We start from the raw sequence: 13,667 nt of genomic DNA, 5'->3' as shown, positions 1-13,667 counted from the left end.
ATCATAATATATATGATATATTGTTTAAATCACAATTTCATGTATTGACTTTTATTTAATCATCATTAAGTGCAGGATTTTCTTTAGTGATCTGCTTTCTCATTCATTTGAGCGAATCGGTTCGTTTGGACGGTTCGTTTCATTCGAGTCATAACTCATTTTTCTTTTCTTTTTTTTTCCCAGTGAAATTTTTTTTCCGTTTAAAACTGTTGTTTGTTTATCATTACATTTCCCCTGATTAATTGTCCAGTATTTGGCAAACCTCTCAGTACTCCAAAACAAACTTCTGTGTTTTGCATTCTTGTCGCATGACCGAAACATCGCTGTTTCAATTAAATATGGGATTCCTTGCAAGCTACCACATGCAGGGTTTTTATTAATCTTTCTTCGTAATATTTCCTGATCGCCTGCCAGCATTTAAGTGTGTGAGGAGTGTTCATTTGTCGTTTAGTCGAGTGATGTGCAAACGCTTTGTGAATCAGTTGACCAAATCCATAAAAGAACCTGTTCAAGAGAACAATTCTTTCACGAGTCTGACATTACTGAGAATCTTAAAGAAATAGTTCACCCAAAAATGAAAATTCTCTCATCATCACCCTCATGCCATCCCAGATGTGTATAAATTTCTTTCTTCTGCTGAACACAAATTAAGATTTTTAGAAGAATATTTCAGTTCTGTAGGTCCATACAATGCAAGTGAATGGTGACCAGAACTTGAAGCTCCATAAAGCACATAAATACAGCATAAAAGTAATCCATAAGACTCCAGTGGTTTAATCCATGTCTTCAGAAGTGATATGATAGGTGTGGGTGAGCAACATCAATATTTAATAACTTTTTTTTACTATAACCCAACCCCCCCGCCCACTAGGTGGCGATATGCACGAAGAATGTGAATCGCCAAAAACAAGAAAAGAAGAATGTGAAAGTGAAAGTGGAGATTTATAGTAAAAAAATGACTTAAATATTGATCTGTTTCTCACCGATACATATATCACTTCTGAAAACATGGATTAAACCACTGGAGTTTTATGGATTACTTTTATGCTGCCTTTATGTGCTTTATGGAGCTTCAAGTTCTGGTCACCATTCACTTGCATTGTATGGACTTACAGAGCTGAAATATTCTTCTAAAAATCTTCATTTGTGTTCTGCAGAAGAAAGAAAGTCATACACATCTGGGATGGCATGAGGGTGAGTAAATGATGACAGAATTGACATTTTTGGTGAACTATCTCTTTAATCAAAATTCAGCTGATGCTTGTGATAATCACATATCTTAAATCTTCAGTAATCACAAGTACAGAGTTTCTATGCATGCCTTTTATTTCTCTTGAAAGCGTACAAGTCACAGAAAAATAGACTACCCTGTTTTGAAAGATACATTTGGGATTTTTGCATCTTTGGGCACATTTTGATCTATTGATCATTTTGCATTTATAATAATAACTTATCATAATGAATTGTGGTCTACATTTGAGTAGACATATGCTGTAATATAAAATAGGTGTAGCTACAATGTACAATTTATGAACACAACAGTGCATTTTAATTTATTTTAATAACTTTATGACATGAAAACATTTGACATTGCAGTTTATCGAGTAAACCATGTCTTAAAACCTAAAATGAAAACAAGTGGAAAATGAAGAGAGAGAGAAAAAAACACTCCAAAAATATACAATTTTAAAAGAATCAGAAGGAATATTGTTAACTGGTTTGCTCAGCTGATAAATGCTCTCTTAAGAAAATGCTTAATTCCTGTATGATATCTTAATTTAAGACCTCATCTAGAAACAGGCCATACAATGTCATATTTACAAGTGCACGTATGTTGTATTAATGTAAAACCACACACAGGATTAACAGGATTTGAGCTGTAATAAATCAGTTCTGCTAAACTCAACCACAGACAGAGAATGTGTATCAGTCTGTTATAAAACAGTGTTTGTGGTTATGAAGTTATTATACTTCCACAACTGTAAATGTGAGACTTGTCTAATGACAAACATTTTCATACACAACACAGCATATTATTATGACAAGAATAAAGAGATGTCAGTAATAAAAGCAACATATATACATAAACGTTTCTGCCAGAATCAGAGAATGTGCATATTTCCAAATTCACAGAATAAGACATCAGATTGACACCTTTAGCAGACATCACATTTGAAGCCTTTTTGGCTTTTAAATGGTGTGTGTATATATATATATATATATATATATATATATATATATATATGAAGACACTGATGTTAAACTGGTTAACCAGGTTCTGACTCAAATATGCTGCATATTTCAGCAAATCAACAGCAATAAATCAGTCAAATGAATAAAACGCAGCTGTTACAGGAGCAAACACTCACAATTAGACACCAAAACGTATCTGAAGATTATCAAAACTGCCAGACTACAAAATGTTTTCTACATTTTCATACAAAAGAGAACTAAAACTGTCATTGAAGCAAGGCAATTCGTTTTAAGAGACCTCAACGTACAAAAAGGACATAAAACGTGCCAGTCATTTCACCATCACACGTTTAAATAAAATGCAATTAAATGTACACATACACCTACAGTGAGGTCCAAAAGTCTAGGACCACAAATGCCTCAATTTAGCATTTTTATTGTATTTTATTTAATGTAACATTTTCATTACACATCCTATTATATATCAGTGTAACAATGGGAGTATAATGTTGAACTGAAAAATAAACAATGCCTTGTATTTGTTAACCAGATGATCAGGTTATATTTTATTATTGCAGAGTTTTATCATCTTCAGAATCCTACCATTTTATTTCTAGGTCTAACTTGAAATAAACATATCCCTGATTTCAACGTGGTCTCAGACTTCTGTAAATAAATATAAGTGTCCATGAAGAAAGTAGTGTCTAACGTTCTCTTTCAGCTGGAACGATTTGTCCGACAGTAACTCCAAAGCCTGCAAATTCAGGTAAATTAATAAACTCTTCAAATACTATGCACATCAATGACATTTTATGCCATGCTTTTTCAACAAAACAAGTTACAAAAAAGATTAGTTTAGTTATAATGTCCCTTTTGCTTACATATGAAAGAAATTCTCTCCCAGCTAATGCTGTTAATTATACAGGGGACCTTGTATCTAGGTACATTCTGAAAATATTAATTTAATTATATTTTATCCATTTTTCATCATTTTGATCACATTTTACCTTTTTTTTTTTAATGAACAAATCAATGTATTTAATCAATAAATAGGATATTATAATGCAAACATTTTATTACATGTTTATTGTTTAATTGCATAATTACAGGTATTTATATTGATTTCTTGAATACGTGCTAAAAACCGGTACTGTCCCTTTAAGGAAACATGCATTTCTGTAAATGAGCGCATATTAATGAGAGAGACTTTAATGACTTTATCTCACCTGTACCATGCCTGATAAGAATTAAATGTTTATTTTTTTTTGTTTTTGATCAACAGCTGACTGTAAAGAACAGAAAGAGTATTAAAAAGAGACATTATTCAATGACAAATCGGTTGCATGGATCTCGTCGTTGGACACACATTACACAATTACTGGTGAGTGAAATCCAAATATTTACCAGCCAGTCGTCAAATATGTACATTTTTAGTCGCATAGCGTGAAATTTGGTTGTAAATGCGAGTGATTTCCTCTCATTGTAGTGGAGGGTTGCGCATAGAGTAAAATATCTATCTTAGGATTTAACCCTTTAAGCTCTGAAGGTGTTTTTAAAGATTTCCTGTTTCAATGGCATACCCAAAATTAATGGCTTATAACTGGATTAAAAAAAAAAAAAAAACAGGAGTGTCAAGTGTCTGGTATTATTGTATAGAAAATGTACAAATTTTTTTTTTTATATATAGATTGATACATTCTGAGAATCTCAGACTAAGAAACTGATGAAAAATCATGAAGAATGAGTTTCATTCTGTGTCATTCGAGTCATCATTGAGTCTGTGTCATGTGTTTGGCGCCATCTCCTGGTGGCCATATGTAACATTGTGCTTCATGTGGATTATCTAATGATCTATACATCTGATTATCTTGTGTGTGGACTCGTTTGAAAGATAATCACCTCCTCTAAGTTATGATATGTGATATGTTATGTTACATTTATGTTTCGTTTAGTTATAAGCGTAAATGCGTCATATAAGCAACACCAGCATAATTGTCAAAGACATATACTTAACTATTACTCACTATATTTTTGTCTGTGAGTAAAACAAATAGACTGGTTGTATTCTACTCCGAGAAATTTCCAACAACATATGACACGACTATTTGACCAGTTTGATGTTTTTACTGATTGTAATAATATGAACAGTGAATTTTTTTTATTTTTATAGATTATCAAAACTAACACTTCTGATTTGTCTGCAGATTTTAAAGCACTTGTTCAGTTTTGGTCATAATGTCTACATGCATTGGAAAGTAGAGCTTCTAAACTTTCAAACGATACCTATTTTGTGAAGATCGCAAAGCATCGCAAACCACCCTTAATTTTGATAAATTAACAATAACCAAGATAAATAAATTCTGTAAAAAGTCACTGTTCATGATATCTAATGCATTTACTAACATTAACAAATAGAACCTTATTGTAAAGGGTTGGCAAAAAATGTCATCCTCCCTGTTTGTTGTAGTAAATTAAGCATTATTCATGTCAAGCATTTTAACTAAATCTGTACTGTACTTTAGGTACTAAAAGCGCCACAATTGTTCCCACAAGCTGACTTTCGAGCACTGAAATAAAACATTACATTGCATATTTCAACTTAAATGTTTAGTAGTATGTAATACTATAAGTATGTGTTTCAGGTCCATTTCTCTTGATTTGTTTTGCATTCAAACAGTGTTTTTAACATTGCATTTCTATCAATTTTTACGTACAGTGGTCAAACACATACTGAAATGTTCTCAGCGGTCTGGGTGCGAGACACTACAATACGGGAATGGATTTAATACAGAACAAAATTCTGTTCCTTTAATACCGGGACGATTTCATATTATATGGGACGATTCATTGGTTGAGTCTGAAGTTTGCATTTCGGGCTGCTCAAACAAATAGAACATTTTGCTGCCACAGAGTCAGAGTGTTCAAACTACCAATCGAATACTGATACTCTGCAATATTAAGCACTTAAGCCCTCAAGTACTTTAACATAGAAAAATGGCACACTTCACCTTTAATAACATTCTGACTCTGGCATTTTCTTTGACCACAGTTCTGGAGATAAGAGATAATTTCAGGACAATGAAACTTAAGCACATATTAAAAGCACTATGGTTTATCACACACCCTCGTGCCCTGTGATCTGACCGAGTTTATTGTTCATTGACCTTCTTTTGAGAAATGGTCCCCGTGTCCTACTTCATGTCTCGTTCCTCTTCATTATGTGGCATCTTATCTTTCATTTTGTCCTCCTCTAGCATGCTCATTTGAAGTTTGCTCCAGATTCCCGAGTCGCCCGTCTGCAGAGCTTCCATGAACAGGTTTGTGTGCTCACGTAGCTGCTCCAGCTCCGTCTGCGTCCGTCGATTCTGCCGAATTAACTCTTTCGTGCGAAGCGTAATGTTCAGCAATCCTGACTTACTGAGAATGTTGTATGTGTTGCAGAACCGCTTCACCTTGTTGTCCGTGTCCCCTTCGCAGATGGCGTTCACAGAAACGGCACGTGAATTAGGCGTCAACGTCCGCAGGGGCGGATCGGAGTGGTTGTCCGTGGATTCGGGACTAACGTTTGTTTGCCCTTCACCGTCAAGGCAGCCCGTAGTATTTGAGTCAACTGATGTGTTGTGTGGAAGCGTTGATGACTGAAGCGAGCTGGGTATGGTTGGCGTGCCGGACACTGTGCTGGACTGCGAGCTGTGCCGTCTGTCTTTTTGACTGCGATACGAGTGCTGGGAAGACAAACGGTCACTCTTTACTGAAGAATTGGAACTGGAACTAGAAGATGAGCTGTTGCTGCCTGCCTTGTGTGGATTGTCTCCGGGGTGAGGGGCGATTTTGGGGTAGGATTTGAGGATGGGGAGGTATTTTTTGTGTCGTCTGCGTTTTGAAGGGGGTCCCTTTGGCACTGCTGCAGTTATTTGAGGAACCACAGGTTGCAGGAAGACGACCTGAGGCTGCTGAACTACCTCAACAGCTGGACTGAAGCTCCACGGTTTCAAAGCAGCAGTGTTTTTTCCAGACTGTAGATAAATGATTGAAATTTAAATATGACTTCATCTGGTGTTAACGGGTGATAATGATGCAAAACTCACAGGCTTTAAAATTTACAGTGTAAACATATTGTAAAATTCATACATGAGTATATTTTCAAATTTTCAAAACAAAACTAGATGATGTACATTAAACAGACAGATAAAAAGACAGATAGACAGACAAATGAACAGACAGACAGATAGGACTGGTATACAGACAGACAGATAGGACACATAGACAGACAGAAAGGACAGACAGACAGTTGAGCAGTTAGACAGACAGATAGATAGGACTGGTAGACAGACAGACAGATGGAGAGATAGACAGTTAGGAAACAGACAGACAGACAGACAGACAAATGAACAGTCAGACAGACAGACAGATAGGACTGGTAGACAGAAAGACATATGGAGAAATAGACAGATAGGAAACAGACAGACAGGCAAATGAACAGTCAGACAGACAGATAGACAGACCAATAGATAGAAAGATAGGCAGACAGACAGATAGGACTGGTAGACAGACAGACAGAGATAGACAGATAGGAAACAGACAGACAGACAGGCAAATGAACAGTCAGACAGACAGATAGATAGGACTGGTAGACAGAAAGACATATGGAAAAATAGACAGATAGGAAACAGACAGACAGGCAAATGAACAGTCAGACAGACCAACAGATAGAAAGATAGGCAGACAGACAGAGACAGACAGATAGGAAACAGACAGACAGACAGGCAAATGAACAGTCAGACAGATAGATAGACAGGCAAATGAACAGTCAGACAGACTGATAGACATAACAATAGATAGAAAGATAGACAGACAGACAGATAGGACTGGTAGACAGACAGACATATGGAGAAATAGACAGATAGGAAACAGACAGACAGAAAGGACAGACAGGCAAATGAACAGTCAGACAGATGGACAGACCAATAGACAGACAGACAGAATAGAACAGAACAGAAAAGTATTTGCCCCCATCCTGATTTCTTCTGTTTTTGTGTATTTCATACTACATTTTTTAGATCTTCAAACGAGATAACATAAAACAAAGGCAACCTGAGTAAACACAAAATACAGTTTTCAGATATATATATATATATATATATTTTTTTTTTATTGAAGCAAAACAGTTATCCAACACCTATATCACCCATGTGAAAAACTAACTGCCCCCTTAAACTTAATATCTGGTTGTGCCGCCTTTAGCAGACACAACTGCAGCCAAACGCTTCCGATAACTGGAGATCAGTCTTTCACAACACTGTGGGGGAATTCTGGCCCAATCTTCTTTGCAGAACTGCTTTAGATCAGACACATTGGAGGATTTGTTCATGAACTGCCTATTTAAGGTCCTGCCACAGCATCTCAATCGGGTTCAAGTCCAGACTTGAAGGCCACTCCAAAACTTAAATTTAGCTTCTTTTGATCCATTCAGAGGTGGACTTACTCCTGTGCTTTGGATCATTGTCTAAGTTGTGCTTGAACTTCAACTCACAGACTGATGACCGGACGTTCTCCTTTAGGATTTTCTGGTAGAGAGCAGAATTCACGTTTCCCTCAATTATTGCAAGTCGCCCTGAAGCAGCAAAGCATCCCCACACCGTCACACTCCCACCACCATGCTTGACCGTAGGTATGATGATCTTTTTGTGGAATTCTGTGTTTGATTTACACCAGATGTAACGGGACCCCTGTCTTCCAAACAGTTCCACTTTCAACTCATCAGTCCACAGAACATTCTCCCAAAAGGAGGATCATCAAGGTGTGTTCTGGCAAAATTCAGACGAGCCTTAATGTTCTTCTGGGTTAGCAGTGGTTTCCGCCTTGCCACTCTTCCATGGATGGCATTTTTGGCCAGTGTCTTTCTGATAGTGGAGTCATGAACAGTGATCTTTAGTGATGTGAGAGAGGCCTGCAGTTCCTTGGATGTTGTCCTTAGCTTTTTTGTGACTTCCTGGATGAGTCATCGCTGTGCTCTTGGAGGAATTTTGGCAGGACGGCCACTTCTGGGAAGGTTCACTACTGTGCCAAGTGTTCTCCATTTGGAGATAATGGCTCTCACTGTGGTTCTTTGGAGTCCCAGAGCCTTTGAAATAGCTTTGTAACCCTTTCCAGACTGATGTATTTCAATCACCTTTTTCCTCATTATTTCTGGAATTTCTTTCGACCTTGGCATAGTGTGCTACAGAGTGAGACCTTTTAGCCAACTTCATGCTGCTGAAAAGTTCTATTAAGGTGTTGATTTGATTGAACAGGGCTGGCAGTAATCAGGTCTGGGTGTGTCTAGTCCAGCTGAACCCCATTATGAATGCAGTTTCATAGATTTGGGGATTTAGTACTAACAAGCCCAGTTGGTATTGGATAACTTTTTTGCTTCAATAAATAACTATCATTTAAAACTGTATTTTGTATTTACTCAGATTGTCTTTGTTTTATGTTGGATTTTGTTTGAATAAAAAAATTTTTTTTAAAAAAGTAGTACGAGATATCCACAAAAACAAGAAATCAGGATGGGCACTGTAGATAGATAGGCAGATAGACAGACAAATGAAGTCAGACAGACTGATAGACAGTCAGACAGAGAGACAGACAGATATAAAGACTAAAAAATAGACAGCACACCAATGGCTACAATTCTCTAAAAAATTACGTTTGTATTAATTGCAGAAGTTTAATACTTAGTGTCAGAACAAACCCTAAACCAAATGTTTGAGGATTATCAATACAGTGCTGCCTGTAAATAATAACATGAGTATAGAAAATGAAACCTAAAAGCTATTAGGAACATTTGAAGTGTACCTGATTCAGAACAACATTGTTCATGATGATCATTGGTGACAAACGCTGCAGTGTTCCCCCGACCACAGTGCTCAGCGGAGAGGCGTGTGATCTAGAACCCACAAAACACGACGCATCATCTGCATCTGTCTGATCAATCGCACTCAGATGCTCAGAGCTGCCGTCTGTCGAGAAACACACACACATCAAACACACTGTCTGACTTTACCTGGTTAACTGCAGTCAACAGCTGCTTATAATTTCACACACTAAACTAAATCAGTCTTCACTACCTACATAATCAAACAGCAGAACAGAGAATCTAAATATCACAACTACAGACCTGAGAATCCCGAGTCCCTCTCAAAGTCTGGTTTTGACTTGTCCATCCGTTTGGTTTTAAATTTGGCCATCGCTCTTAAATGTGCTTCATCCTTTAACTTCGCACTCATCCTCGCTCCACCGTATTAGACTGATACAGAGGAGAGAATATGTTTAAACATCAAAGACCATAAAACGGTTTGTAAACACAGAGAAGGAGCAGGACAGACAGGCCTTGTGTGACCTCACTACTCATGAACACCAAAGGGGACCCATCTGGACTATTTTGAATTATTTTTTTATATATTCATGTTCTAGACAGACGTCTTTGACCGCTTGATACACATCTCACGCCTCTAAAAAGATGCGGTCTCAAGTAGTATTGTTACGGTTCCTAAATTTCAGTAGTCGGTATTAGTGAAATTTCTCAATACCAATTTCGGTACCACAGCATAAATATGCTAATATGACAATGTGCTATTGAACACACCCGTTTACCCTATTTAAAAAGTTACATTTCAATGTAAATAACACATTAAAAGAAATGCATGTTTCCTTCAAGGGTTTCTCAATCAAGGATGCATTGTTTGGAGGCCTGGGTATCTCAGCGAGTATTGACGCTGACTATCACCCCTGGAGTCGCGAGTTCGAATCCAGGGTGTGCTGAGTGACTCCAGCCAGGTCTCTTAAGCAACCAAATTGGCCCGGTTGTTAGGGAGGGTAGAGTCACATGGGGTAACCTCCTCGTGGTCGTGATTAGTGGTTTTCGCTCTCAGTGGGGCGTGTGGTGAGTTGTGCGTGGATCGTGGAGAGTAGCATGAGCCTCCACATGCTGCGAGTCTCCGCGGTGTCATGCACAACGAGTCACGTGATAAGATGCACGGATTGACGGTCTCAGAAGCGGAGGCAACTGAGACTTGTCCTCCACCACCCGGATTGAGGTGAGTAACCACGCCACCACGAGGACCTACTAAGTAGTGGGAATTGGGCATTCCAAATTGGGAGAAAAGGGGATAAAATAAATCAATAAAAACAGTTAACAGTTGTGCTTGAGATGAACAGTTTAATATATTCGGATGCAATGTGTTGGATGTGCGTTAAGTGTAAACCCTGAAATGTAGTTTTATAATATTGTGGCGCTTGTTCATTCTCTTCCGATTAAGTTTACTGGTGCAACAAAAAAAACCCTATATCATTATCGGTGTGGACCTCAGGTACGATAATAAAACTTAAAAAAAAACCACATTTCATGACCCCGTTAAAGCAGGAGTGAGGTTCATCTGGTTAAAGGAATATTCCATGTTTAATACAAGTTAAACTCAATCGGCTGCATTTGTGTCATAATGTTGAATACCACAAATTAATTTCCACTCGTTCCTCCTCCTCTTTATAAAAGCACAAATGTGTGTTCCAGTGAGACACTTCCAATAGAAGTCAATGGGGTCAATAATCTGTAAACATTAAAATACTCACTGTTTCAAAAGTATAGACACAAGACATAAACAATATGTGTGTTAACATGAGTTTACTGTCATAAAATCACTTACTAACCACATCTGTTTAAAGTTAGACAATTTTACAACTTTGTTGCTATGACGACGTAACGCCATCAACTCTTAAACCCTAAAATTATTATTTAAACAACTTTACAGCTCAAATAATCCACAACATTTAACAGAAGAATTAATGTAAGTGCTTTTATAAAATTATAAGCGTCACATTTCTGTCTTTAAACCCTCCAAAAATTGACCCCATTGACTTCCATTGTAAGTGTCTCACTGGAACACACATTTGTGCTTTTGTGGAGGGTGAGGGGGTCTCAAAAAAGCATGAACATAATATACCAATATTAGTTAATTATGTGTAATACAAGTCATGTTTTAACTGAGCTATGTAGCCTATCATAGAAGTGTCGACGGAGGGTTTAACAGCTCTTACAAGCAGAACTGACGTTTAGTTGGTCAAGAAAAGCATGCACACTTTTAATTCTACACGCTCCGAGTAACATGCACCGATTAAAACCCAAATACTTCAGCACAAAGCCGTAAAAACTCGTCGTTCCCCAGCGACTTACCTTGTTTTCGGTACGATACGTCGGCGAGACGCTCTAATTGTCCCCGTCGAGCAAAACACGCTCACAGATCACACGGTGCTGTACACGTGACCTGAGCGAGACACACCCGCTTTCCGAAAACCCCGCCCCCTGGGGAACGTCACTACGCCAGACACTGCGTTTTTTTTTTGTTGTTTTTTTTTTACTTTATTAAGGTATTCAATAGCTTTTTTTAAGACATTCATATCTTAATATTTCTCTTGATAGTTATATAAAAATGTACGCTGAACGTAATACGTTGCGTTTGTTTGTTCTTACGCTAAATGCACACTGTGCTATTTTTGATGCGACGTCATCGACCGGTCAGGTTCCCACCGGCTAAATGAACGACTTCTCAACTATCCAATCACAGACAAATAAGTTGCCCTTCGCAGCCAATCCTGGCGTAGGAGGCGGGACTTGTGGGAATTCTGGGGAGGGCGGAAAAGCGCGCTCTACTTCTATTTTAGGGGATTTCCCTTTTTGGTCAAAGTGGGCGGTTCTGTCTGCAGAAGTGGGATTGCGTCATTATCCACGCTCGCTTTGCATTGGTTATCGAAACGAGCACTGAGATATACAGTAAAACGTGACTGTAGTGTGCAGTGAGAACATTGTGTTTCAACCGCAGCACGTCGTGCAGGACAAACAGGCAGAAAGTCACTTGAGTTATGTAACACTCACAATAAGCCGCAGTTTGTCCTTTGAAGTCAAATTTTGGGGTACAGTTTTCACATGATGCTGTTACTTTCAGTGGTGTAGTAGTGACTGAAGAGGTGGGCATGATGTAATTTTATCAAGATATATATATATATATATATATATATATATATATATATATACACACACACACACAACTGGTCAAAAGTTTTGAAACACTTAGTCATTCTTTATTTTATATATATATATATATATATATATATATATATATATATATATATATATATATATATATATTTTTTTTTTTATTTTTTTTTATTTTTTTTTCTTCACATTTTATAATAATAGTAAAGTCATCAAAACTATGGAATAACATAAATAGAACTATGGGAATTATGTTGTGGCTAAACAAAATCCAAAATAAATCAAAACTGTGTTATATTTGAGCATCTTCAGAGTAGTCACCCTTTGTCTAGAATTTGCAGACATGAACTCTTGACATTTTCTCAACCAACTTCTTGAGGTATCACCCTGGGATGCTTTTTAAACAGTATTGAAGGAGTTCCCATCTATGTTGGGCACTTATTGGCTGCTTTTCTTTATTATTTGGTCCAAGTCATCAATTTCAAAAACGTTTTTTTTTTCTCCCAATTTGGAATGCCCTATTCCCAATGTGCTTTTAAGTCCTCGTGGTCGCGTAGTCTGGGTGGTGGAGGACGAATCCCAGTTGCCTCCGCGTCTGAGACCGTCAACCCGTGCATCTTATCATGTGGCTTGTTGAGTGTGTTGCCACGGAGACATAGTGTGTGTCGAGGCTTCACGCCATCCACCGCGGCAACCACGCACAACTCACCACGCGCCCCACCGAGAACAAACCACATTATAGCGACCATGAGGAGTTTACCCCATGTGACCACCCTCCCTAGCAACCGGGCCAATTTGGTTGCTTAGGAGACCTGGCTGGAGTCACTCAGCACACCCTGGGATTCGAACTAGCAAGCTAACGAACTCCAGGGGTGGTAGCCAGCGTATTTTACCACTGAGCTACCCAGGCCCCCCAAATATTAGTTTTTTAATGAAATAAATTAATATGGTGGCACAGTTATATTTTTGTCTACAAAACGAATTTCAAACATTTAAGCATACACCTTCAGATAACTCGCTGAGCTATCCAGGCCCCCACGTGTGGACACTTTTTATAACAGAGCATCATCTCAGCAGTTTGACGTTGGTTACATGTGATTGCTCATTGTAGGTGGGTATATGCTAAATACAAGTGGGTATGCGGCATATGCGCTACTGGTTGCATTGTTCATGGATTCGTTATTTTTTTATTTTAATTATATTAGAAAGTAATCTGTCAGAAACATTTTGTTATCTTGCAAGCCGAAGAACACCATCCCAACCGTGAAGCATGGGGGTGGCAGCATCATGTTGTGAGGGTGCTTTGCTGCAGGAGGGACTGGTGCACTTCACAAAATAGATGGCATCATGAGGAAGGAAAATGATGTGGATATATTGAAGCAACATCTCAAGACATCAGCCAGGAAGTTAAAGCTCGGTCACAAATGGGTCTTCCAAATGGACA

General features: G+C 38.0%; 1 protein-coding gene across 4 annotated transcripts in view; it reads right to left on the bottom strand.

The window, feature by feature from the left end:
* Window positions 1-11,490, bottom strand: part of LOC127409695 (CLOCK-interacting pacemaker-like) — a 287,186-nt gene extending 275,696 nt beyond the window's left edge. For 3 of the 4 annotated variants that reach the window (XR_007892027.1, XR_007892026.1, XR_007892025.1), the window contains exons 1-4: window positions 11,405-11,490; window positions 9,353-9,481; window positions 9,031-9,194; window positions 4,093-6,209 (exon numbers count right to left, since the gene is read on the bottom strand). Coding sequence is in view for 1 of the 4 variants with exons in the window: in XM_051644442.1 (XP_051500402.1) it covers window positions 5,385-6,209; window positions 9,031-9,194; window positions 9,353-9,461 (1,098 nt within the window). In the remaining 3 variants the exon portion in view is untranslated. Of the gene's footprint in view, window positions 1-2,208; window positions 6,210-9,030; window positions 9,195-9,352; window positions 9,482-11,404 lie in introns of those variants that run through there. The other variant, XM_051644442.1, reaches the window with a different exon arrangement.
* Between the last annotated feature and the right edge of the window lie 2,177 nt (window positions 11,491-13,667).

Source organism: Myxocyprinus asiaticus, chromosome 19 (genome assembly GCF_019703515.2).
Source record: "Myxocyprinus asiaticus isolate MX2 ecotype Aquarium Trade chromosome 19, UBuf_Myxa_2, whole genome shotgun sequence".
In the NCBI taxonomy this organism is placed as follows: Eukaryota; Metazoa; Chordata; class Actinopteri; order Cypriniformes; family Catostomidae; genus Myxocyprinus; species Myxocyprinus asiaticus.
Note: the sequence above shows the minus strand (reverse complement) of the source record. Positions and strands in the feature narration are given on the sequence as shown.